The sequence below is a fragment of the Lonchura striata genome, chromosome 1 (assembly GCF_046129695.1).
Source record: "Lonchura striata isolate bLonStr1 chromosome 1, bLonStr1.mat, whole genome shotgun sequence".
NCBI classification, from domain to species: Eukaryota; Metazoa; Chordata; class Aves; order Passeriformes; family Estrildidae; genus Lonchura; species Lonchura striata.
The window spans coordinates 19,196,555-19,221,670 of record NC_134603.1 but is presented as its reverse complement, the minus strand read 5'-3'; the positions used below and the strand labels follow the sequence as shown (position 1 = coordinate 19,221,670).

The 25,116-nt window shown below is 37.9% G+C and overlaps 1 protein-coding gene across 12 annotated transcripts in view; it reads left to right on the top strand.

The window, feature by feature from the left end:
- OXR1 (oxidation resistance 1) overlaps positions 1 to 25,116 on the top strand; it is a 259,555-nt gene that overhangs the window by 121,419 nt on the left and 113,020 nt on the right. For 6 of the 12 annotated variants that reach the window (XM_077782463.1, XM_021546446.3, XM_077782454.1 and 3 more), the window contains 2 exons: positions 1,178 to 1,343; positions 7,857 to 8,053. In XM_077782463.1, the coding sequence (XP_077638589.1) occupies positions 1,285 to 1,343; positions 7,857 to 8,053 (256 nt within the window). In that variant the 5' untranslated portion in view covers positions 1,178 to 1,284. The remainder of the gene's footprint in view (positions 1 to 1,177; positions 1,344 to 7,856; positions 8,054 to 25,116) is intronic. The other 6 variants (XM_021546455.3, XM_021546451.3, XM_021546444.3 and 3 more) reach the window with 2 other exon arrangements.

The following is a 25,116-nucleotide window of genomic DNA, read 5'->3' as shown; positions in this document are numbered from 1 at the left end:
CGAAAACATTCAAGCATAGGGCTGGAATCAGAAATGCAAATGCAATTGCCTGAATTAAAGTCCATGGATACAACAGCTTTGTTTATGTATAAATTACTTGCAGCTAGCACAGAAAATAATTGATACTATGACAAAGTTAATTACATGGAAAAATATTACAAGTTTGTATGGCTTCACTGTAATCAAGGTATTCTGTATATCTGAGTATCCCATGGAGCTCCCAGACCACTGGATACAATGGCCCTTGAAAAATCTCAGTTCAGTGTATGGGAGAGAAAATGGTAGTGTAGAATGTGATCATCCACAGTACAGGATGTGTGACAATCTCACAGTAATTTTCAGGGGAATAGGATCTGGATGCTGGTTGCATAGCCTATAATAAAGCAATTTCAGAAATTTCTAACCAGGTGAAGTAAAGACTTTCCTTAGAGATACAATCTTAAAATAGTCTGGACAGTTTGAATCCATCCTTATTAATAAAGCTGCAATAGATACCATCCTGCAGTATTAATGAGACAAACAAGAATGAAATAGAAATCATTATCACTTTTGAACCATTATGCAAAATTTTTCTGTGCTGAATATGACAGAGCTGGAAATTTCAAGACCCATGAAAATTGTACTGAAGTAGATTTGCATAATGCACTGGAAGAGCTTTTGTTAAAATGGAACTAGTGGGAGTTATTTAAATAACAGTAGAGCAGCTATTAACAAAATAGTGAGATTCAAAATAGTAATTTACTTTACACATCTCTTCTAAAACATGTCCAGAATCAAGATATCTGTCAGCAAATAGTACAGCCTTGCAACCCACCTTCTCAAAATTCTGAAAGATCAAGAAATTCTCATCCCTGACAAAGCACAAACCTTAGTAGCAGAGCATATTATTTCTACCATGTAAAGCAGCTGTACAATATTATACAGCCATGAAGAAGCCATATGTTCTTGAGCTGTAAATCCTTGCACAGGCTTAGGCAGGAAAAGAAGAATTAATTGTATATGCTGTGACTATTTGAGTTGAATTATATATTTAGTGTGATTGCTGCCATTTTCCTCTCTATCATCATCATCATCATCACCTCCCTCATCCTCCTGGATGTACATCTCCAGGCCCATGTGTGGTGTGGAGAGTGCTCTGACTCCTTTGCCCGTGGACTCACTAACGCTTCTCTCCCAGGCAGTGAGAATGCCTTGTCACACTTGAACCACAAGTGAATTCTGGATTCTTCTGCTTGGAGTTCATGGATCTAACCTGGCAGCCACCAGTCTATATGTCTTCTGTAAATGATCCTCCAAGGGTTTACCTGTAGCAGTGCTGTCATGCTCCCAGGAATAATCACAAGGTTTGTGTTCATTTTTGTAACTCTTTGTTCTGTGATGTGCCCTTGAAACCCATGAGGCTCCAGCTTTGTCTATAAATCTTGTTAAAAGGGTGTGGGTTGCCTGTTACACACAGCAAAAAAAAGCTATTTTTCAATTATTTAGATGCTATTAATCTTCTCCCTGAAGCCTGGTCAAAACTTCAGGTTTGACACTGTCCTTTGTTATAGAGTGAGGGATGCTGGCAATTTTCTTGCATGTGCTGTGACCACAAAAATATGTGGTTTTGGTTTGCTTTCTGGTACTCTGATGATTAGCAATTGGTCTGTCTTTGGGTGGCAATTTTTAGCAATGTGTATAAAGGAAAAAAAAGGGTATTGTGTATGCTTTCTCTATTTGATCAAATACATAATGCTGAGACTATAAAGCAAAATACAATATTGAAGTGCCTCTTTTTTTCACATAGCTCTCATACCTGCAATGTTTTCTTTGCTGAAGCTGGTCTCAATGTTACATTGTTAATACATACCTGCCGCTTGAATTGCTTTGTGGGCTGAGTAGGTGTGAATTCATTCCTAATCCTTTCCTATTGCCACCCATGTGAATATCACGTTGTGTTTGCTCTGTGCCGTCCAATGATCTCATATGCTGCTCACATTTTCTGAAAACTCTGCTGCATGATCAACACATTAAGGAACAGACTGAAGGGCTTTTCTGCAGGTTTTTGCTTGTTTGCTGTGAGACATTGATTTAGCGCCGTCCTATGTTCTACTTTGCTTTGTGATGTTTGGTTTCTTTTCCTCTGCAATTCATAATGGCCAATTCAGATTTGAATTGCAAGTTTGTTGCACTCGGGTGCCTGCAGTACTTGGTAGTGGATAATTAGTGATACTACAAAAGATGGAGCATGCACTGAGTGGTTCTTTCCCTGTGAAAAACCTCCACCTTCCAGCAATCCCTGGCTCAGGGAAATTGTTTGCTGAAGTACCTGCATGCTTCATAGCCTCTAATGGATGCTTTCTGCCTGACTCATGTCTTTCTTTTCTGTACCGAGTGATACTCCTGGCCTGTACAATTATTTCTGTCATGTCAATTATATATACCGTTCAAAGAAGTACTTAGCTGTGTTTGCCCCAAACATGTTGCTTGTCTTCCTTTGGTTCTTCTGCAATTTCTGTCGATGTAAAACCTCCAGTTTGCCTCTCCCTTTCTGATTGCTGATGGCTACAGAGGTCCCTGGGCTGATTCCCTGCTGCTAATTCCTTCCCACAGTCTCTTTTGCCTTGCGCCATGAGGAACCAACTCATCATCATCACAGGTGTTTACTTCTGTGCCAGTCTAATTCTGCTATCTTTCTTTTGGGAGGGGATGGCCAGAGCCATAACCAGGTCATATTCAAGAGCATTAAACAAAAGATTTTCTAGCAGCCCTCCATGGCATTGTCTCATGCTGCAGGCACGCAGCAGTGTCAGGAGGTAAGTGGAGCCTGACTGCAGGCCAGAAGCCTTTTACATGATCCCTCTGAATTGCCAAAGCAGTCAAAGAATGCCCCAACCATGTGCAAATGCAGATTTCAGTCCTGGCTCTGGGGGACATCCAATGTCCATAGGAGAATAAAATAACTCCCTTGAGAACTCTCTGTGCAGATGTCAGGGGGTTAGGCCTCCTCCAGTGTTTAAGTTGTTGACCTTTGTAGTGTTGGGTTTAAAACAGAAGTTTGCCTGGTTTCTTTTTTCAAACTCAGTTAAAACCTAGCTGTCGACATCAGTTTGAGTCACATTTCTTGCTACAAAGAAATCAAATTCATAACCAGCTCTTCTGAGCATTCAAAATTTTTTAAATGCATCTCTGAATAGTAAACATCACTCTTCTAATGAAAGGTTTTGCTTCTCCTATTAACTGTGTAGTAAAATCTCTGCAAGGATAAGAATGAGCTAGGCTTTCCTCCAAATCTTTGTTGCAGTAAGGGATTTTTACTTAGAAATTTGCAAAGACTTAATTGTACAGATTCCCAGCTCCTGAGATACTTCTTTTGACTGTTTGTTTCCAACATAAATGGTTTATTTTTTTTTTTTCCTTTTGTTTTCGTCTAGACTTCTAGCCATGAAGGTTTCAGGGGCTTTCAAGATCTCTTTAGAAAGGAGTGCCTTATTTTTTTTTTTTTTGTCATCCAGCTTTACAAAAATGCAGTTTGAAACTGTAATATTAAAAAAAAATAAAAAAAAACCCCACAAAAACATGGATTTTGTTAGGAATGGAATAAGTTTCTGATAGTGATTGCCAGGAATGAAATCCTAATACTCACAAATTCTACAGCAGAGTTTCTGGGTAATTCACTAGCCACAGGACTTCCTAGATGTATGGCCTATCAAGCACCTGATTACTTTTTTTTTTGAGGGAGCTGGTAAGAAGCTGTTCAAAGAGACCCATTCCTGAGAAGTGCTGCTGGGGAGCCCAGGGTGCCAGCTGGGCAGGAGTAGGTAAAAACATCTGTCAGGTGGTTTCTAAGATGCAGTAGGAAACCTTGCAGTTGTATGCAGAGGAAGGACAGAGAAATAAAGGGCAGGTTCAATAGCTAGTCAGTGTATCTACCTACAGGGATGGCATATCACACAGCTTTGAGATGCACATTCCTCCTGGATTAGCTGAATGAGCAAACCCTCAGTGATAGTAACCAGAGGGTTCTGAGAGGTAGATTTGGGTTTTGTGCCTCTGTTCAGTAGATTAAATCTACCAAGGCTGCAATGAAGGTTTTCAACAGCTGGAGTTACTGGGATGAGCAGCGTTATGTCCTAGGAAAATACAGCGTCACACCAGGCAATATTGAAAGACCTGTGTTACTCATTGTTGAAAAGTTAGGTGAAAGCTGCTACAAAATGCATAGAATAAAAGATAAAATATTTTGCCACAGTACTTCTTTTAACTTTTATGTGTTTTTCTACAAGCAGGCAACCTGAAACAAAGGAAGAATGAGGAATGTGATCCCAAAGCATTCCATGTTCAGATTCTTTTCTGACAAGGAATAAATCATTTCAGACCAACTGTGCAGCTATAATATATATTAGAAAACCCAAAACCAAGTGCAAGACAAAGCTAGTAATAAAGCAGGGTGTTGGAGAAGGGTCAGGCTTATGGAGAATTCATTCTCTTAGCTTCAAAATAGATGCAGAACTCAGACTTTCAAGACATGTGGTCTACTGAAGATACAGTTCAAAGACTGCAGTGTGTTTCTCAAACTATTTGCTAGCCATGCAATTAAGGTGTGCCATAAGAAGATGCATTAGAGTAAACTGTTTGGTTTCTGTCAAGTCATTGCCATAAAATTGTGTCCTCGCTTGAACCTGTGTCCTACTCAGCTGACCCTGTCATTGCAGTCTGGATTAATTCAGACCCTGTATCTTTCTGTCTTTCCTGATAACAAAAGCTCTGTCACCATGGTCTCTCAAGAGCAGTATGACAATATTACATGCAGTTGCTTGGCTGTCACGGTCCTGCTTTGTTAATTTTGGTACTTATTTCTTTGGAAGTCGTACTTTTAAATTATTCTCAATTGCAGGAATAGATAATTTTTGACATTAATTTGCTACAGGCATTTCAACCAAGTCATTTATTAATCATAAGTCACTTGAAAAAGGCCATGTGAAAATTTTACTGTGCAGATGACAGGTATTATTCCTTTTTTCCTATGTGATGCTAGAAGAATAGACAGTGTATTTTTAATAACAATCTGATGTTCCCCACAGCGCAGCAAGCTATTTTATTAGCTACCTCCAGACAGCTTTATTAATTGGACTGTCCTTCAGACAGCCTTGGTGGTGAAGAATGTGTTCATAACGCAGCTAAAAATATAAATCATAATAGTATTTTTCAATTTGTAAAATTTATTTCCACTCACCTGCTGTCTTCCTTTGGGGCAGAACATAGACTTGCATAATGCAGGACATATGTACCCTTATTGATCTGGAGGCCTCAGGATTATTATGGAGAGGTGCTGAACACTTTGCAGCCTCTTTGCCCACAGCTATCTTGCACAACACAGAAGCAATACCCTGCAATCACAGTGAAAGCTGTGATCTGAGTTAGACCATTACTTCTTAAAAACTAGTGATTTTCTTCTCAAAAGTAATCCTTTAAATCTTCAAAGGATTCTAGTGGTAAGGAATTGTAAAGAATTTTTATATCACCTGAGAGATGGTATATTCAACAATGTAGAAGAATAACATTATGATGGAAATAATTTTTGTATATGTTTTATATCTAAACAGTGAATAACACCATTTCACTGTAAATAATTCAATGAAAATTTCCAGCCTTCATTTTAGGCAAATATATTTGACCAGCTGAAGGCTTAAAGCTAGAAGTGTTCAAGACAAGGTCTCAGTTTCAGGAACATCAATTCAGGCAAAAGAGCTTTCTTTTGTTCTCACACAGTGTTTACTCAGAGGATGCCCTGCCCATTCTTGATTTTATATGTATCAGTGCTCATAGTGGTGTTAGTTTATCCCAAGTGTGTCTCCACTGACTCCATGTGCAGGTCAATTTACCAAGACCCTTAAAGTAAAGGGGTCATTTTCTCTCATAATGTCACTCTTATAAGTCATTAAAATAAGCTACTGGTGTTGCTGCCTGAACACAGTGCAAAGTTAAACCAGAAACTGTCAAGGCTGGATGCTGCCTACCTCAGAACTTTCAATGAGTTCTGGAGTAATTAAGGACAAACCAAGAAATATAACTCCAAAGGTGCAGCATCTAACTCAGAAAACCCATAAACCAGAATCTACTGGAGGCTGGAAAGATATCCATTGATGGACTTGCTGGAGATATTTGTCTAGCTGATGCAGTACAGCCTTTCTTATATGTAGGAGGGATAAATGTCCCTGTCAACCCAAGCCTTTTGTGTGGAGTCATTGGAGCTGAGAACCACTCCTTCAAATGCAAGGCACCCTGGACTAGTCCAGAAAAAGGTTCTAGTGAAAGTAGTCTTATTGGAGACAAGAACTTAATTTCTAGCTGCCAATTTTCTAACTTCTAGTCCTTTCCCTGGACAAAGCAATACTCTGTATGAGTATAGTTATTTTGCCCTTATAGTGTAATCCATAATATTCTACATATACATTGATGCATTAACATAACTTCCAGAAGCTGATCATGACCTGTGTATTTTCCAACCTATTTAGAGCAGTTGTTATTATTATGACAGTATTTAATCAGTTAGTACCTTGAACTAGCATTCCATTCTCAGTGGAATAGTCCATGCTGTTTAATTGCAACCAATACCTTGAGAAAATGTTTGAAAAATAAGGAAGTGCAGAGTTAAGAGGAGGATGCTTAGCATTAAATTGTTAGCCTAATAAAATTATCCTCTAGCATTGCAGAACTTTATCATTTTACTGCACTTGCTTCAAAATTTCAGAGTTGTTATGATCCCTTCCACTCAAATCAGTATCTCACTGTGATGTCATAAACCTCTTTTATTTCCAGGATCAAATAATGTAGTCATTTATATACATTTATAGAGACCTAATTTAAGAAAAGTATTGACAAAATCCAATGTGTATGCTGTGAACTTCATTGTAACAGGTCATTTATCTCCATTCAATAACTTTAGCAGCATAGTAACCTCTATTTCACATTACTAGAGATAGCAGAGACATCAGAACTATAGTGAATCAGTGATGGGGGTGTACTCATCCCACTCCAAAGTAGGGTTTGAGAGTTAGTTAAGTCTTTCCCTCAGAACTTTGATAACATGTCTAGATCTGAGGAGGAGTTGAGAGTGATAATGTCATTTGTCTCCACTTTAAAAAGGCTTTTGACAATGTCTCAGAATATACTTTTGCACAAGTTGTAATGTTATGTCTGGATGTGTGTGCAACTAGAGGGGTAAAAAACTAGTTTGATGACTGGGCCCAGAGAATAATGGTTAATAATTCATAAAGTACCTGTCTGCCAGTATTGAGTTAAACACTAATTTCTTCTGCAGAACAGATAATTTATTTTCCTTTGTCCACTGCTATTGCAGTGCAAAAATGATACCTGGGGTTAGTGTGATTCTTGGGAAACAATGTATAGAAAATATTTCAGAATGGGAAATGCAGTTGTAGAGTTACATCTGAATTCAGAAGATCATACATCAATTATTTTCTCTCAAGGCTTTCAGCGACTTTGTACAAATTATTTAATTTCTTTGTACTCCCCTCATCTGTGGAAAATTAAGCCAAGCAATTTAATGATAGGGTAATGGTGGGCAGCTGGGCTTGGAAACAGATTACTGGTACTTCAAGCAGCTCTGCAGGGCTGATCTGAGGGCAGTTTACTATTTACAGCTACATGGGAGATGGATGTGCTGTAACTGATTTAGCAGAACCTGAAAGGGGAAATAAATGCAAGGTCTAATTCATCACTGCTGTTCTGTGTTCGGCTGTGACATGCATGAATTATTATACAATGAACAGTAGAATATCGCTGTTATTCTACACATAATCTAGGTATAGAATGATGAGTAGTAATATTTTACTGTCTTAAATTGCCTTTAGGTTAAAGAAAAAGTCCCAGTCGGTGGATATTAGTGGGCCAGGATGCAACCCAGTGGCAGCTGAAGCTCAGACCCCTCAGCCCAGCAAACCTTTACCTGCCACGCAGGCGGCGCCTTCCGAGGAGGAACAGGACAACACCACAAACACCCAAAGGCGCAACCCAAGGAGGAGCGACTTGAAGAGATACTACACCATTGGTGAGTTTGCTTTCACAGGAAATAATCAAATATGCTTTTTTACAAAAGCAGGGTCTGTTTGCTTATTTGTGGTTTATTTCTTTTTCTTAATTGCGGCTGCCTACTAAGTTTACAAATGTTCACAGTGAGCAATAAGTTATCATATCTTAATGCTGATGTCAAATTACTCTAAAGAGTTAACCTGCTTTATTTACCTGAATTCTTTCTTACTCCTTTTATTTTTTTTTTCCATAAGAAGATGTATTGAAGTAGGCATAAAAACAATTTTGAAAGGGATACTTTAGGAAAAATGTAATTCTTACAATGGATTGCCTTAGAATTTCAGCAGAGATTGTTTAGAAGGTTCCTAATTATCAAGGATTTCCAGTTTGGAGAGGGAGAAGGCATACTGACTGTGAAGAAATTTTTATGGGTCTTATCATTATCTTTCAGTGAATATTTTGGTTTCCTGGATTTTCATCTGGAATGTCAGCATCTGCATGACTCTTTAAAACCATCTTAGGCACCCTGGAATAGTTTTACAGCCTGTTTCCCCATAAATAATTTTGAGATTGTGCTTGACTCCTTTTGGCAAATTTGGAAGGGACCACAGCGATCATCTGGTCTTGTCTCCCTGCTCAGGCAGGCTCATCCCAGAGCACATGGCACAAGATTGTGTCCAGATGGCTCTTGAGTATCTCCAGGGAGGGAGACTCCACAACCTCTCTGGGAAACCTGTTCTAGTGCATAGTCACCTGCACAGTAAAGAAGTTCTTCCTCATATTCAGGTAGAACTCCCCATGAATCAGTTTCTGCTCATTGCCTCTTGTCATGTTGCTTGGCGATAGTTTGTGAGCTGTTGAATTATTGCAGTATAATGCGATTGTTTCTTCTGCTCCAAGGGAACTATTTACGTATCTTTCACTTGTCTAAAAGATCAAGAAAAATGTGTTTTCTTAGACATCTTTCACTGTGTTATGTCTGATCCCTTGAAACTGGCTGTCATTTTAAGTTATGTTGCTTTTAAAAAAGGAAACTGCATTAGCAATCTACCCATTTTAGTAATGAAGTCTGTATTTTAAATGGTGAGTAACTGTATGTGTTTGCATTTTGTGACGCTCAAAAATTTTACTCTGTGGTGTTTTTTTCTCCTATTTTCTTCAAACGATCTTACAGGAATATCAAAGATAAACCAAGATTGCTTTATACATGAAGCAGGATTTGGAATGCAGGGTAGGTTTCATAAGAGTAATAATGAAAGTAGAAATCCACCACATCATCAAAATTAGTTCTAAATCTAATTCAGTATTAAGATGTATTATTACCAATTTGACCATAGTTTAATATTTCTGTGAATACTGAAAACACAGTCTGCATATGGAACTACACATTAAGATTTGGGTTTATCTACTTGTTAAATTTGACTCACTGGAGTTTCTTTTGGGATTCTTCACACAGTTTTTATATTGTGAACTCCAATCTACATGTGCTTTGAGTGATCATAGGGTCTGAGTCCTAGTTGATCAGGATGTTGCTCTGTGCTGAAGTAATAGAATGTTGTTCATACATTTGAATAATTTTTTTGGATATTGTGCAGCACTTATTTGACAGACTTGTTGACTGGAAAAGGCCCCTGAAGGTTGCATAGTCTGGTGTCCTGTTTAAAGCAGGACCTCAGCCAGCACCAGATAGAACAGCCAAGGCTTTGTCTTGCTGAGTTTTGCCAGTCTCCAGGGATGGATAATCCATTGCCTCTCTGCCTGTCATGCTGGAACATGGACAGTGTGTCCACAGACAACAGCAGTCGTGGGCAACTTGCCCATAAACAGATGCTGACATTAGTCAGCAACAGTTGCAGACCCTAGGGAAGTCTGAGGGGAACAGATCCCAGAAAGTGGCCAAACTTGTGTGTTTTTTCCAAATATCATCTTCTGTTATACTTTTAGTGTATTGGGAGACTCCAGAGCCATCTGGACTGACCCACTATGGGAGAGGTGATGGTTTTCCCTTCTTAGACACACAACCATGTCTATGGGACCTGTCTAAATCACAGAGATTAAGTTGCTAGAGCCAGTATTACTGCATAATGTATTATGTCTGACTTTTGCTGATAGGCAAATTAAAGAGACAAGAGTTGCTCTGTATCTTCTCAAAGTTTGATAGTACACGTTCCTGATGACTGTGAAAATGACTGGTTTAATCTTGGACAGCACAGTAGTGTCACCAGATGAACATGTTTACTGTACTGACTGAGTTGCTCCAATATTGATTCTATGGCTTTGGTAACCTGAAAGAATAATTATCTTATTAGAACATATGTTGCTTTATGTCCTATATTACCCTCTTGTCTTAAAAGAAATTTTCTGTGACTTGTCTTTAAAATAATTTTTGATAGTTAAAATATAATCAAATAATTTGTTACTTTCTGAGGATGAATGTACTGACACACCTCTAATAGACCCTTATTCTAAAATAGAAGAAAAACCTTCAGATTCCTGTGATGTTTTGTGTATGATTGGCTGCTATATTGCATAAACAAACACACTAGATCTGTGGCCGACTTAATAAAATTACACAGAGGTTTACCTTGTTTTGCCCTTGTTTTCATGTTGTTCTACTAAAAGCAACCTGTGTTTAAGATCAAGTAAATGGATTAAGAAAATATGTTAGAAAAGTAATGTTCTCAGCTGACTTTTTTCTTTTATTTTAAAATTAGTATTCTGTTACATTAACCTTAGAACAAATTGGCAAATGACAGTGTTTATGGCAGTGAGTAACTGAGCTTGAGCTCAGTGCCAAATGTGTTTTGTGTTACTCCCTTGCTCTTTAAGAATTTATTTTAAGTAATTATCATGATGTGTAAAGTACTTTATAGATATGACAACTGACTTCCAATACATTAAATAAAGTATCACATCTATGTTTAGACATGCATATAGACAGTTTGTGCTTTAAAATGGATCTGTCAGCATCACATTGTCTATTAAATGAAAACTTACTTCAGGGCCTAGCTGGATTTGTTAATATCTGCCCATATTATTAAATAGCTATGCAACTTATGATTATGTGTAAGAAATATGTAACCAGTTTTACGTTATCAATTCATGGGAAGCATTAAAAAAAAATCAAAGATATTTTAAAAATGTGGGGTTTTTTTTATTTGGCTATGCAGGAAGCACTCCAGAGATCTTTCTATAAATCAGATTCTGCTTTGCAGATCCAGAAATGTGGGCATTTACCTTGCACAAATATTCTTTGCAGAAGAAATTTTAACAGCTTGTGTATGCTTGCATCTACTGTGAGTAGGCACAGGCAATTGTCTAAGAGGTTGTGTTTCTAAAGGCTCTCTAGCATCAGAATATTTTTAAAAATTTGTTGTGCCACCTTATGTGCACACATATTTACCCAAACCTTCCAAAACTGATTGAGTAATGAGGAAGGAATGTCTGGTAATTCCAAGAGATTTTAAAATTTCATCAGCACTGCTCCTATTTTAGACAGCTATAAACAAGTTACTTATTTTGCATTTCATCTTTCCCACAGATTATTCAGGTGCTTTCCAAACTTAGTGAATCTAGTTGCACTTTTTAAAAGTGGGGGAAAAATAGGTAAGAAAGAGAAGAACTGATAGGAATAGGCAAAGGAGAACAAGTTGTATGCTTGGTTGAAATGAAATGGAAAATAGAAAGTTGGTGACATGGATAAATACCTCTTCCATATGGCAGGCTCAGCAGGCAGGAAGGCTCCAGCACCTCCAGTGCTGAACTGGTGTGAAGAAATTGAGTGGGAACCTCTAGATTAATAAGATGAGTGTAGGAAAAACAGTCTGCATGGTGGGCTGGATGAAGTTTTTTGGAGAACTCTAGAAACAGCACCCAAGAAATTTAAAAATAAAAACCTAAAATTAGACTTTTTAGATGCTTCAGGCACTTAAAAATTTAGGCCACTTATTTCTGAAGTGCTTTTTGTTAAGCAACTCCCTCAAAAGAGAAAAAGAAGGTGCCTAGGTGTTCAGAACTCTGAAAAAGGGGCTGGAATATTAAACAATGGAGAATGATATGGGTAACCTGAATTCAAAGCAGTAAGGCTGTATCAGTTTAATGCCCTGCCCAACTACAAGAGCTACAGCCATTCTTAGGTGGCTGCATCAAAGCTGCGCTGTTTGTAGGAGCCAGCTGAAGGGTTTTAGGACTGTACTTTACAGTAATGCTTCCTAAGGATATACTTTCAGCAATTGATTAAGGTGAATTAAGTAGTTAATGTTACCCTGCAGAGACATTTGAGGTGTATACTCAGCTGTGCAAGCCTGGTGTATCGTGCTTAGATACCTCTAAGAGGACATACCCAGTGGATTGCCTACCTAATAACCCTGGTTTTGTAGATGTAAAAGGCCTCCTTTTGTTCTATTGTCATTAAAATAAAACTGCAGCACTGCTATAGACTAAATGCATGATTTAAAAATAAGAAGGTTGCATAAAATTATATTTTTGATCAGGCAAAAGCAATGATAAAAAGGAAAAATAAGTTAATACTAGAAAATGTTATAGTACAGTATTGGTGGGGAGATGAGGAGTGCAGGTTTTGTTCATTTCATTTGGAAGACAACTATCAACTGCCTCGGGAGACATCTTTTGTTGGTACAATCTCTGTCATCAGTGGAAGGTGTTGCTGCTACAACTAAACACCTAAGTATGTCTATGTTCACATCATATGCGGCATGAGGACACTTGGGAAATACTAATTGCCAAAGTTCCCCTCCCTACAGTGGTCCATTTTTTAAAAAGTTTATTTCATATTCCACTTGTTAAAAAAAAAAAAAAAAAAAAAAAGGAAAAAAAGAAACCAGCCTTTTCTCCTTCACACTCTCTTGCAAATGAGGTCAGTAGAATTCTTAACAGAGAAAATACTTTCTGCTAGGTTAACCTTGCCATATTAATACTCTGAATTAACTAATATAAAATCAGTGTGAAAGAGAAATTAAGCTTTTGGGATAAGCAAATATGAATAAATACATATTAATTGACTAGGTTTCCAAAACAATTGTCTATTAGCTAATGCTAAAGTGATAACTTGAAAAAGACTGATTTTCATGTGGGCTCCTAATCTTGTTTGTAAGAGACAAAGTTTCAGTGGGTAGTTGCCTCAAATTTAGCTGAGATTAATTTAGTCATAGAATCACAGAATGTTTTGGGTTGAAAGGGACCTTAAAGTTCATCTAGTTCCAACTCTTTGCCATAGGCAGAGGCACCTTTACACCAGACAGGGTTTCTAAAAGCCCCATCCATCCTGGCCTTGAATACTTCCAGGGATGGGGTGTCCACACCTCTGGGTAATCTGTGCCAATGCCTTGACCACGCTTGCAGTAAAGAATTCTCTCCAGTATCTAAAACTCTTTTAGTTTAAAGCCTTGTCCTATCACTATATTCCCATGCCAAAAGTCCCTCTCCATTCTTCTTGTAAGCTCCCTTCAGGTACTGGGAAGTTGCAGTAAGATTTCCCTGGACCCTTTTCTTTTCCAAGGCTGAGCAACCCCAAGTGTCCCAGCTTGTCTCCATAGGAGAGGTGCTCCAGCCCTGTGATCATTTTGGTTTCTCTCCTTTGGACTCTCTCCAGCAGGTCCTGGAGCTATTGAAACACTACTCAAGGAGAGGTCTCAGAGAGTGGAATAGTGACAGAATCACCTTTTGTGACCTTCTGGCCAAACTGCTTGTGGTGAGGCCCAGGATACCTTTGGCTGTCCGGGCTGCGAGTGCACATTGCTGGGGCATGTTGAGCTCCTTGTCAGACAGCACCCCCAAGTCACTACTAATAATTTATTACTTCTAAATGTATTTAAGTGAAAAAAAAGATAGATATTGCAAAGAATTTAATGTGTGTAAGTTACATGTTAATTATAAGTGTATAAGTTAATTTAATGCATATAAGTTAATTTAATGCATATAACTCATTACAAGAATTATTACTAATGCACAAAGCTGTATGAAACAGTATTTATAAAGCGAGAGTATAATAGAGACAATTTCATGCGGAAACCTAAAACATAATATTTCTTTTAAGTGATTAATAAATCCATTCTTCTTGTTATGAAAGAAAGAACTAAATGAAAAGTGAACAGCTATAGTAGATACAATTTTAGTAGGTACCTAACCTTTGTGATATATGCTTTCCAGTGAGTCTGTTTAAGCCATAGCTGTTATAATGATTTGGAAACATAAATAAATATCATATTGTTTAGATATGGAGTAGATTAATTTTCTTGCTGTTTGCATACATTCCAGTTTGCTTCTCTAAAAATATTACTTTAAAAAAAGTCAGAAATATCTGTTTAAATGTGAATTCATACACATTTGTTACTAAATGTATATGGTGTCACAGAATCTGCTAATATAAAATTAATGTGTGGTATTAATATCAGTTCAAGTGGTGATTTTGTATCTCAGAGATCTCTCACCCTGCTGGAGCTATTGGAGCTGCTGTGAGAGAGCTAGTCAGACATGACAGTGAATCTGCTATTGGACTCAAAACTGGAAAAGGACAACATTGATCCACCTGAAAAGCTTATTTACAATTAAGTTGGGAGTTTTTTGGAGTTAACCTTATTGGACTACCTGCTATTGTAGTCACTGTTTAAAAACAGAGTTGGGGGTGGCCTATTACCTTCTCCTCTAAAATAAGCATAATTTTTTTTGAAAGACCAACATTGTGATTTGTGATACTCTTATTTTCAGTGTGCAAATCTCTTCCAGCTCTGCAAGATTTTATTTTAGATGCTCTAGAAAGACATTATTCTTTTTAGAAGACATCTGATATTTGGTGCATTTACTAGAGAGGTTTTCCTGCAAAGAATACTTTCCTTCTTTCCAAATAACGTTCTTATCATTTGGCCATCGAATATATTTGCTTCCACTCTTCTGCATAATCGAATGTGGTTCTTTTTTGTAGTGGCTCCCAAATTACTTTAGTTATTTGTTGCTGATACTAGCAAAGCACATAACATAGATAGGTATATTAGCTATTAGATAAGTGGTGGAGTTTGATGCAGTAGGTGCTGTAAATTTCAGCTTCATCTTCTCCCTTTTAGAGAAGGACAGATGGGAGATGGATCTTCCAACTCTGTCTCAGAGGATCCAGATGCTTCATGGACACATTTGCAGAGTTTGACTCTGTCCCATTCACTCCACTTATAATTTCTTTATTGAACACTCAGTACTTTTTGAAAAATATCATTCTGACTGCCTTCTTTCAAATATGTTTTCAGAAACTTTTAGAGGAGGAGGCTATTTTCGTAGCACCTCATTACCTGTTTGTGAGTGATAAGGAAAGGGAAATAATTTGTGGAATGTGTGTATAATAAGGAAAGTATCTCTCATAGCAACAGTAACTATGCAAAATCCTTACTCATTCAACCTTTCTGAAGATTTTTATTAGTGATTCAGATCACATAGCTACTCTGGATGAGCCAAGCAAGCATTAATTCATGTCTTTGTTTTTCTGTTTTTTAGTATTTCAAGCTTGGAGCCATTACAAGCCAGTTTTTAATGTTGTATCCTTCTTTTGTCTTTTACAGATATTCTGCATATCCTTTGAATATAAATTAGTTCTGAGCTATAGAGACAGCATCCACCAAAAAAGTGATGCTCATTAATGTCCTTTCATCTCAGTATTTCCCTTTTCTTAGCATCTGGTTTTGGTTTTAATCATATAGAATGTTATCATATCGTCTGCTGAGTCATTTTGGTAAAAAAATATTTCAGGATTTTCTAATTTTCTTGCTTTACGTCAGGATAAAGATGAAATCTTTTATGCTTCTGTAGGCAAGCTACCCAGTTTGCAGGATCAGCTAATCATGTGTACTCTTGGGATACTAAAATTTGAATCTCTGGGGGAAGAAAAATAAATTTGATGTGACCCATAAGCTCTCAGCTGTTAGAGGTTGCATCACCCTCAGTCTCTCTCTCATTCGAGGTTCTCTGTGGAAGAGCAAAATGACTGAAAAAAAGGACACAATTTCTAACATAGTGTGCCTTGAGAACCAGTCTTTTGAGTACTGGGAAATAGCAAAGAATCAATCAAAGAATCCTCCTAAGCAATGCAAGAACAAAGAAGGAAAATGCTTATTCAGTGCTGAAATATCTGGGTGATGTAGTGAGAGCAGAGGCAGATAAGACTGAGGGTTTTGAATCTGGGGACATAGTACGGGGAGAACAATTATTACTGGTAGTGGAAAAGGGTAAAGTCAGCAATTCTGAGAAAAATCTTGATCCATAGGAGTTGATGGGATCCATTGGAATTCGCAGTAGGGTGCCGAAGGAACTGCTGAGCTCATTGTGAGATTCTCATTGTTAAAAAGTTATGGAGATCATAAGAGGCTCACGATGTTTTGGAAAAGGCAAATGCTAGATTCCTTTTCAAAAAGGGCCAGAAGGATTTTCCAGGGCTGGTCCACAGGCTTCAGCTTCACTGCTATTGGTCATTGTCTTCCAGAGCAGCCCTGTGTCCATGCTGGGGCACTGTGGACTAAGTGTTTGGACTACTTCATGGCTGGAAAAAACTCTAAAGACAGCAGTCACCAAGACCATTGGAGCCAAGTGATGAACAATTGAGGGATCTGGAGAAGGGACGCATTGAGAGGCACCTTACAGAAGCCTGTTGCTGCCTGCAGACCTATAAACTTCTCTTTGCAGTGGTGCAAGGCAGGACAATGGACATAGCCAGCCTAGAGAGCCAAATATAAGAGGCTTAGACTTAATATAAGGAAAAAGCTTTTTTCCCCAGTGCATAAGAATGTACAAAGAGGCTGTGTAGTCTCTATCTTTAGAGGTTTTTAAGACCCAACAACTCAATTTTTATAAGTAAAAGGAATGTTAGGACACCAAAGCACCTGTTGTGATCATTCATATTTTATTCATTCTAAAATCAAGTGCAAATTTTTCATATAGCTCAATAATTCTGTATAGCTAAAAATGCACTAAAATTTATTATAAAAATTTATTGTATTTTATTTTTAAAATAAAGTTTAAGGTAGCTGATTTTTTTCTGATTCTCTGCTCTCAGAAAAAAAAAAAAAAAGAATTTTTAAAAGGTCTTAAAATATCATGGAAGATCTCTTGGTCTCTTGTGATATTTCTGTTTTAGTGTTTGTTTCACTTCTCTGTATATATATAATGAAAGCTATGATTTCAGGGCATTAATCAGAAACTCAACTTTATTGATGGTGTCAAATGTTCCCGTATGTTTTTTGCTTATGCCCTTAAACTTTCTTGAAATCCATCAAAAGCATTCAGAGACGTGGGGTATGGGGGTGGAAAAAGATATGGAAAAGATCAAACCACAAATACTGCTGGTAACCTGTTTGCAAAGAGATTTCCTGACTTAGAAGCTAACACTGTGATGGTGAATGATGCCACTGAGTTTCGTTGGATACAGCACATATGTGAGCATGAAATCTAAGATCAAAATCTGATCTTATTTATTGTAGAATAACTACACTGAACCAAAGTCAGTCTGGAATAAAGTGACCAAGTCCAGCTGTACAGGGACGCTGATCCTGAGGCATGACCCAGCTCAGTCTCCACCAGCAGATGGCCTGTGCTGATGGGGTGGGACTGTCTCCCTCCTATTCCAGGAGGTTGTTTTCCTGTGAGAATAATCCAATTCAAAGATCTCCTGTACTGTGCCAGAAGAGACCTTACCCATCGCCTAATATGTCCGGGTCCTTAACATGAGGGGCTACCAAATACCTTGCAGCATGCACTGGGCTTCAAACAAACTGTCATTTTAGGTCTTCCTTTTAAACAAATTTTTACTCTTTCCTGTATTAATATTTTCTGATTATTTATCATACTATTTTGCTAGATGTTGCTACATAAAAACTTTGCTAGATAAATAAAAGTCAGATGTGATTTTCAGGAGACAGATCTTCTGAGTTAGGATCACCTCCAAGACATCTTGCTGTAAAAGTCCTTTTGGAGTTTAACAAACTGGCTTGTTTTGCTTCTTTCTCTCAAAAATATTATGGGAATTGAGTGTTGTCTTTAAACCCTGATTTTTATCTTGAACAAGGAAAAACAGTTGGATTTTATAATGGAGTTATTTTGCTGTTGAACATCCCACAATTTCAGATCATTAGTATGCACATAGCAGTATGCAAAGACTTTACAAGCATAAAATATTCAACATGTACAAAAATTCTTTTTATAAATTTAGATACTAATTGGCCAGATATGTTCATGAAAACTAAATAGTGGCAGCAGCCTGCTATGTTTCCAATGAATCTCATTAATTAATATGCTTGAGAGATTATTTTGTTCTTTTAATTTGTAGAAGATAGAATGACAGTCTGTTTCCTCTGCCAGAGGAAATGTGACAAGCATGACCTGTCTAAGGGTTGCTGATTTGCAGTTTCTCAGGCACCTCTGCCACATATTTATTTAGGAACCTGTGTGACCACTTGAGTATGGAATTAGGTGCTTTTGTCACCTATCTACAGGTTGAATTATATTTTTCCCTTTACATTTGTATGTAAAACAGTGCTGGGGCTGGCTCTTTGATAATTTGCCAAATTTCTGATGTTCTTGCTCTGAATAAATCTCAGAGAAAATAGCTCCTCCCTACAGTCATTTTTTAAAACATAAATGTACTAGGAAATGATGATTTGAAAAATTTTCATAAATTCCATCTACAAACTAGATTACATATTCTATTTAAAACCAAGAAATTCTCATTTTAATAAAACATGAGACACTGATTGTTCACAGGTCAAGAATGGAATAGATCAACATAGCTGCTGATGCTAGCATCAGTTAGGTACTGAAATATGCTGGGATCTTGGAGAGAAACCATCACCAGTGTGAGCCCTGAGAAAATGCTGATTTACACCACTGCTGACTTTCAGCTGTCTAGTGGTTTGGCCCAAACTCAGGTGCAGTAGTAAAAGATAAATCCCTGTGTGATTGCAACTACATAATGAGCAGTTGAGTTGATTTTGATATTTTTAGTTAGAGTAGAAGAGCTTTGTCATGTTATCTGACACTGATCTAAATCTGCACTGATTTCTTGTGATTTTTTTAGATCAGTATTAAATGCCCACATTTCAAATCTGTCAGATAGAAAAAGATAATATGCCAAATTTAAAATGTAAAACTTATTTCTTATTCCATGTTTGCTGAAAACCAAACCAAGCTCAAGCAGTTTTGCCTTCCTTAAACATCACATTTCTCTGCTAGGGCTACTAGTGGGACTGTAAACTCATCACAAGTAAAAAATATGAGAGTAAAGATAAATACATTGAGAAGTAAAGGGCTCACCTTGAACCCTACGGAAGGCTCTTCCAAGAGAGGAGAATTTATTTTTCCCTGACAAGGTGGTTCTGAAGGATTGCCAGTTTGAATGAGAATATATCCAAGTGGAATAGTGTAGTTTTAGTAATACCATGTCATTGTTACATGCGATTGTAAATAACCTGCCAGAAAACACTTTCTCCGATAAGCCCCACTAATAAAGATGGATTGGGTTGAACTCAGTGGCTCAGTATTCATTGGATGAGGTTCCTGTATTTGATGGTCTTTTAAAATACCCATCTCTTCACTGTTTTACCCCCATATTTGCCATCAAATTGATTTTCCTATTTCATCTACCAGAGATAGAAAGAGCATAACTTCATTTTCTTTTGGATAGTTGACAAGTTTCTTCTTCAGAGCAATAATTTTTCTCTACTCTGCTAAGAACAAGATGCTGCAAGTTCTTTTGAGTGATTTAATTTTTCAAGGGGGAGAATGTGCTAAGTGACAATTAGGGACAACTTGAAAAAAGGATACTTTATTTTTTAAACATGAATAGTGAAACTGTCACACTGAGAGAGGAAAAAAACCTCTTTATTACAACTTCAATCTAAATTACTTAGCAAAGAAAGGCTAAAAGATGCTTTCATAGGGTTGAAAAAAATATGTCTGAGGGATGTATAATTCATCTGAATAAACCCTAAGTTATTAAACTCTGCTTGGGTAAAGAAAGAGATTGCAGGGAAATGTGCTGGAGTAAAGGAATGGCAGCGCCACAGGTGAAGAATATAGTGTCAGTGAAGCACCAATACAAGAAGAGGGCAGCACAAGGCTAGATGTGGAAATAAATGAGAGTGGTGCCCAGGCAATAAAGAGGAGCAGAGCTATTGAAAATATTTACTTGATAAAAGCACAAGTAGAGATACAGAACATCAGAAAAGTCCTGTCTCATACAATAATCCAGCGTTCTGTAAATTAACCAGCCTCCTCTGATCCTTGTTCTGCTGACAACATTCCTATCAATCACATTTGGTATGAAGACATTTTTAATTTTAAAGAACAGGGATAGAATTTCTAAGTACCTTATTAGGAAAAATACAGAAGTCTCAGTTCTAGCATTCTGATAACTTCAGTTATAGTTTTGTGAGGGGGAGAAGGTGGGAACATTTAGCATGTTTTAGGTACTGACTGCCTTAGAGACTTAAACCTGCCCCTTTTCTAGTGTGAGGATGGGAATAGGATGTAAAAATAGAGGGGGGAAATCTAAATATAATTTGACTTTTAGTTGTTAGAGACTTGAGTGGGATCGTGTTTTTCTAACCAATACACATCATATGTATGAATGCAAAATTATGTATCGTGGTATCTAACCTCACGCACATCTGTTGCTTATTAGCATAAATGATGTTTCAGTTTTAAATGTTCATCAGCTGCCTGTAAATTAGGATACTATCTCAAAGATAAGAGGTGCAGGTTTGGTCGGTTTGATTTGGGGTTTTTAGCACAATGTATAGATGATTCTAGCTTTGTTGAAGGAAGCAGTTTAAAATATTATTTATACACCTGGACAGACTGTTAATATTTGCAGTTATTCTTATTTTCTGGGGGTTATATTACATGATCTTCATATTTAAATGTTCAGTGAAACAAATTCCCTTAAAACCATCTGCAGAAATACAACAGCTTTCTTCTGGTTTTTTGTTTGTTTGTTTTGGTTTTTTGTTTGTTTGATTTTTTTCCCACTGAAACCTCCTAGGTCTTCAGTTAGCTTGCTAGTGTCTTGCTTATGGAAGAAGTATCAGAAATATGAAACTTACGTGCAAATTGGTATTATCTAAACCAACGCCAGCCTGTTTTGGAAGACCAGATATATTTTGAAGTCCAAAACAAAACACAGTGTCTAGGTCAGTTGGCTCCCTCCATCCCAGAGCTTCCTGGGAGGTCCTGGGTGACCCCAGGGCAAATGCAGCACCCTGTGCACTCCCAGAGCTGTGTGCTGAAAACAGAGATGTGGCAGGCTGTATAACAGTGCCACCAGCTGATAGTATAAAATGTAGGGGTTTGCTGCTACAGGAATTTGGTTCAACAATTATTTGCAGATCAGTCTGTTGTAAAGCAACATTTTCCTCCCAAGGCTAGTGTTTGGAAATCTTCAGACAAAATTAACAGGTTTCTGCTGTAAGTTCCATCATAAACACAATACCTATGTCAGGGGACTTTTATTGATTTTTTTGGGGAGGGAGGGAGGAGGAGGGGAGGAACAGATTGCTTTTGGGGTTCTTTTCAAATTTTCTGGGTATCAGGATGCATGTTTTGCTTATGGCAGAAGCATCCATCTCTCTGAACTTGCCTACTTCTAATACAGCACAGATGAGAGAAGAATCAGGACAGTGTTCTAACAAACATCAGTCTAATATTATTTTTGTAACACCCCAAGGCATGCAGGATAATTGTTTTAATTGCTATGGTGGCAGTTCGAATTTAGGTTATTCATAGAATGATAGAACATTGAGGGTTGAAGCGTACCTTAAAGATCATCCAGGCCAAACCCTCATCTCCCCCTGCTGAGGTTGCTCAAGCCTTTATCCAACACCAGCACTGCCAGGGATGAGACATCCACAGCCTCCCTGGGCAACCTGTTCCAGCACCTCACCACCTGCTCAGGCAAATAATTTATTCTTAATACCTGAATTTCCCCTCTTTTAGTTTGTACCTGTTGTTCCTTGTCCTATCACTTTAGTTCCTGATGAAGAGTCCCTCTCCAGCTCACCTGTAAGCCCCCTTCAGGTACTGGAAGGTGCTGTGAAGTCTCCACACAACCTTCTCTGCTCCAGGTTAAGCAGTCCCATCTTTGCAGCCTGCCATCTTCATGGCCCAACTTGCTCCAACAGTTCCATGTCCCTCTTATGCTGGGGACACCAGAACTCTATGCAGCACTCCAATGTGGTCTCACAAGAGCAGAGGGCCTGGATCACCTCCTTTGACTTGCCAGCCATGCTCCTTTTGATGCAGCCCAGGATTTTGTTGGGTCAAAACGAGGCCATGCTGCCAGCTCACATTGATGTTCACATCAACCATCACCCCCAAGTCTTTGTTCATAGGGCTGCTCTCAATCACATCTCTGCCTAATCCATGGGTGTGCCTTGGACTGGGATTGCTGTGACCCTAGTGTTGAACTCCATGAGGTTTGCATGGCCTCACCTTTAAAGCCTGTCCAGGTCCCTCTGTATGTCATCCCTTCCCCGGTGTGCTGACCACACTACACATCTTAGTGTCACCAGCAGATCCATGCTGTCCACAAAGATGATGAACAGTTCAGCATCAATTAATGCTATTTGAGAGCAGATTTGATTTATATGTGACATCTGTGATGATTCTTCTGGTGTAATTTTTGTTGAGAAGTGCCCAGGAATGTAATTCCATCCTAGTGGGGAAATTAATATTAAAAAAAAGAAGGTATTTGCAACTCTGAGGAGTTTTATTGCCAGCTAGTGCCAGTTGCTTGTTAACATTGTAGGTGTATTAACACAATAAACCTGTTGCCATGCAGCCTACCATCACATCAAGAAAAACTTGAATAAACAGAGTCTTTTGCTTTATATTCAGGAAGCACTGATCAAAGTCATACAGAACTATTAAGGATTTAAAATAATTTATTCTTTAGCTGTATTCAGGGTCTTAGGTTAAAGTGTAATTGGATTTCATTGCTTGAAGCAAGCTGCTCCCAAAACATATCCCACTCAGGGAAATGCTGTAAATTGCTAAATTAATGTATGGTGCGGGAGCCAGTGCTTTCAGTTTAATACATGTATGCCCTCTACTAGAGCTTGTTTTTTCCTGGGATGCAAGGATATATAAGACAGAGAACAACTCGTCCCACTCTCGGAAATTACTTCTCTTGTTCACATGATGGAGGGAAGGTGATGTTTGCTCCTCTACCCCTTTCCCTTTCCCTTTCCCTTTCCCTTTCCCTTTCCGTTTCCCTTTCCCTTTCCCTTTCCCTTTCCCTTCCCTCTTCAAATTCAGAGAAATTAATCCAGAATTAAGAGTTTCTTTCTGTAACCTTCTACCAACACTAAGTTCTGCTACATGTCTTGAAGTTTATGAGAGCCCTTACCTATACCCCATGCCATTCTGATATTTTCTGTGACTTTGGAGTGAATCCTTCTTCACTTTAAGAATTAGAATTGTATATAAAATAAATACATTATAAAGCTTACTTCTTTTAATTAAAAAAAAATTGTAGAAGGGTACTTTGGAGACAACAGTAATATTTGCTGGTGGGTAGAGGTTTTAAATGTACTTTTTTCTTCTTGTATTTAAGTGACCTATAAAGATTTTTTGGTCTGTTTAGCCCATAATCCAACAAACTGTGGTTACTGCTCCCGTCAATACTACCGGAATGGGTTCAACTCAAACTATTCAATCCAGATGATTTTTGTTCATCATATTATGTTTTATCCCAGGTTTTGTTTCACTAATGCAGGCTAGAATCAAGCAATTTGCCACCACCATTCTGAGCAGAACCCCACCAAAAAGGCTGTTGAAATCAAAGAGATTAATTAATTTCTTAAGAAATCAGGAGTCTCACTTCTCTTTTAGAGCACGTGTAATGGTCTAAATTTTGTATTGAGGTATATACAAATTCCTGTTCAAGTGAACTGAACTGCTCCCATGGAATTCAGATTCAGTCACTGTTACTGTGGGCTAAATTAAATGGGTAGCTCTCCTCTGTTGTGTGAGTGCTGATCATCTTTGCTTTTATATACTGATAATACTAGTAAGTAAATTAGTTTCTTTGCAAGGCAGATTATTTGCTCTGCTGTCTTATAACATACCTTATTCCTGATTCCAGCTCATATTTCTGGCCTGTGAACAACTCCACAAATATGTGAGGGCAGGCTGTCCTAGCCAGACAAGTAAATTTTCCTGGTAAAGAGTGGCGTTGGCAGATGACAGTTTGCACCAACTGAAAATCCTAGCAGATGTTACCAGAGTTGGGGTTGCAGACATGCTCTGATACAACCACATTCATTTCTTTGTAATAAATTATGTATGAAAACATGCAAGTTATTAGTGTTTCTTAATGGCTAGTGATTTAAGAGTTTTTAAAATGCAGTAGATAATTATATGCTGCCATCATTCAGCGGAAGAGAGGTTAGTGCATTCCTCATCCACCAGGGAAATTAGCTGTTAGCCAGTTAACCACTTCAAAGCATCAATGCCTACAAGTCTGATTATCAAATTAGATTAAATGCCTTCCATTTATCTCTGTAAAATTCATGAATTGAGATAATTTAAAAACAACAAGTAAGCTTCACAAAACTTGGGGGCAGAGGCAAAAATGTGCAATTCTTTATGTACAGTATAAATATAATCTGCCCTACTACATTCAGGAGTGAGTCCTAGATGAAGATATAAATCTGCACAAACTGTCAGTGTTCATAAAGTTTACTTGGAGTTTGCTTCATCAAAGCTTTAAGCAGAATGTGCCCATCATTTCTGCACAGTGCTATTCAGGAGGCTGTAGGGAGAACATAGAAATTGGCTTCACCTGCATAAAGGTGGTGTGTTAGGAATTACAGTGATTCAAATACAAGTATGGAATTCTGTTGGCAGCAGGATCAGTCTGGCAGCTTCTTCTCTTCCAGGCAGGATGTGTGTGTGCATAGTGCACTGCCCAAACAGAGCAGTGTGTGGGACAAAATTGTTTGTTTGTTGCCCCACGTCCTGTCACAACAGACTTGCACCAAAAGTAGAACTGTAAATTACCATTGAATTCACGGCTTCAATCCAAGAATTGGA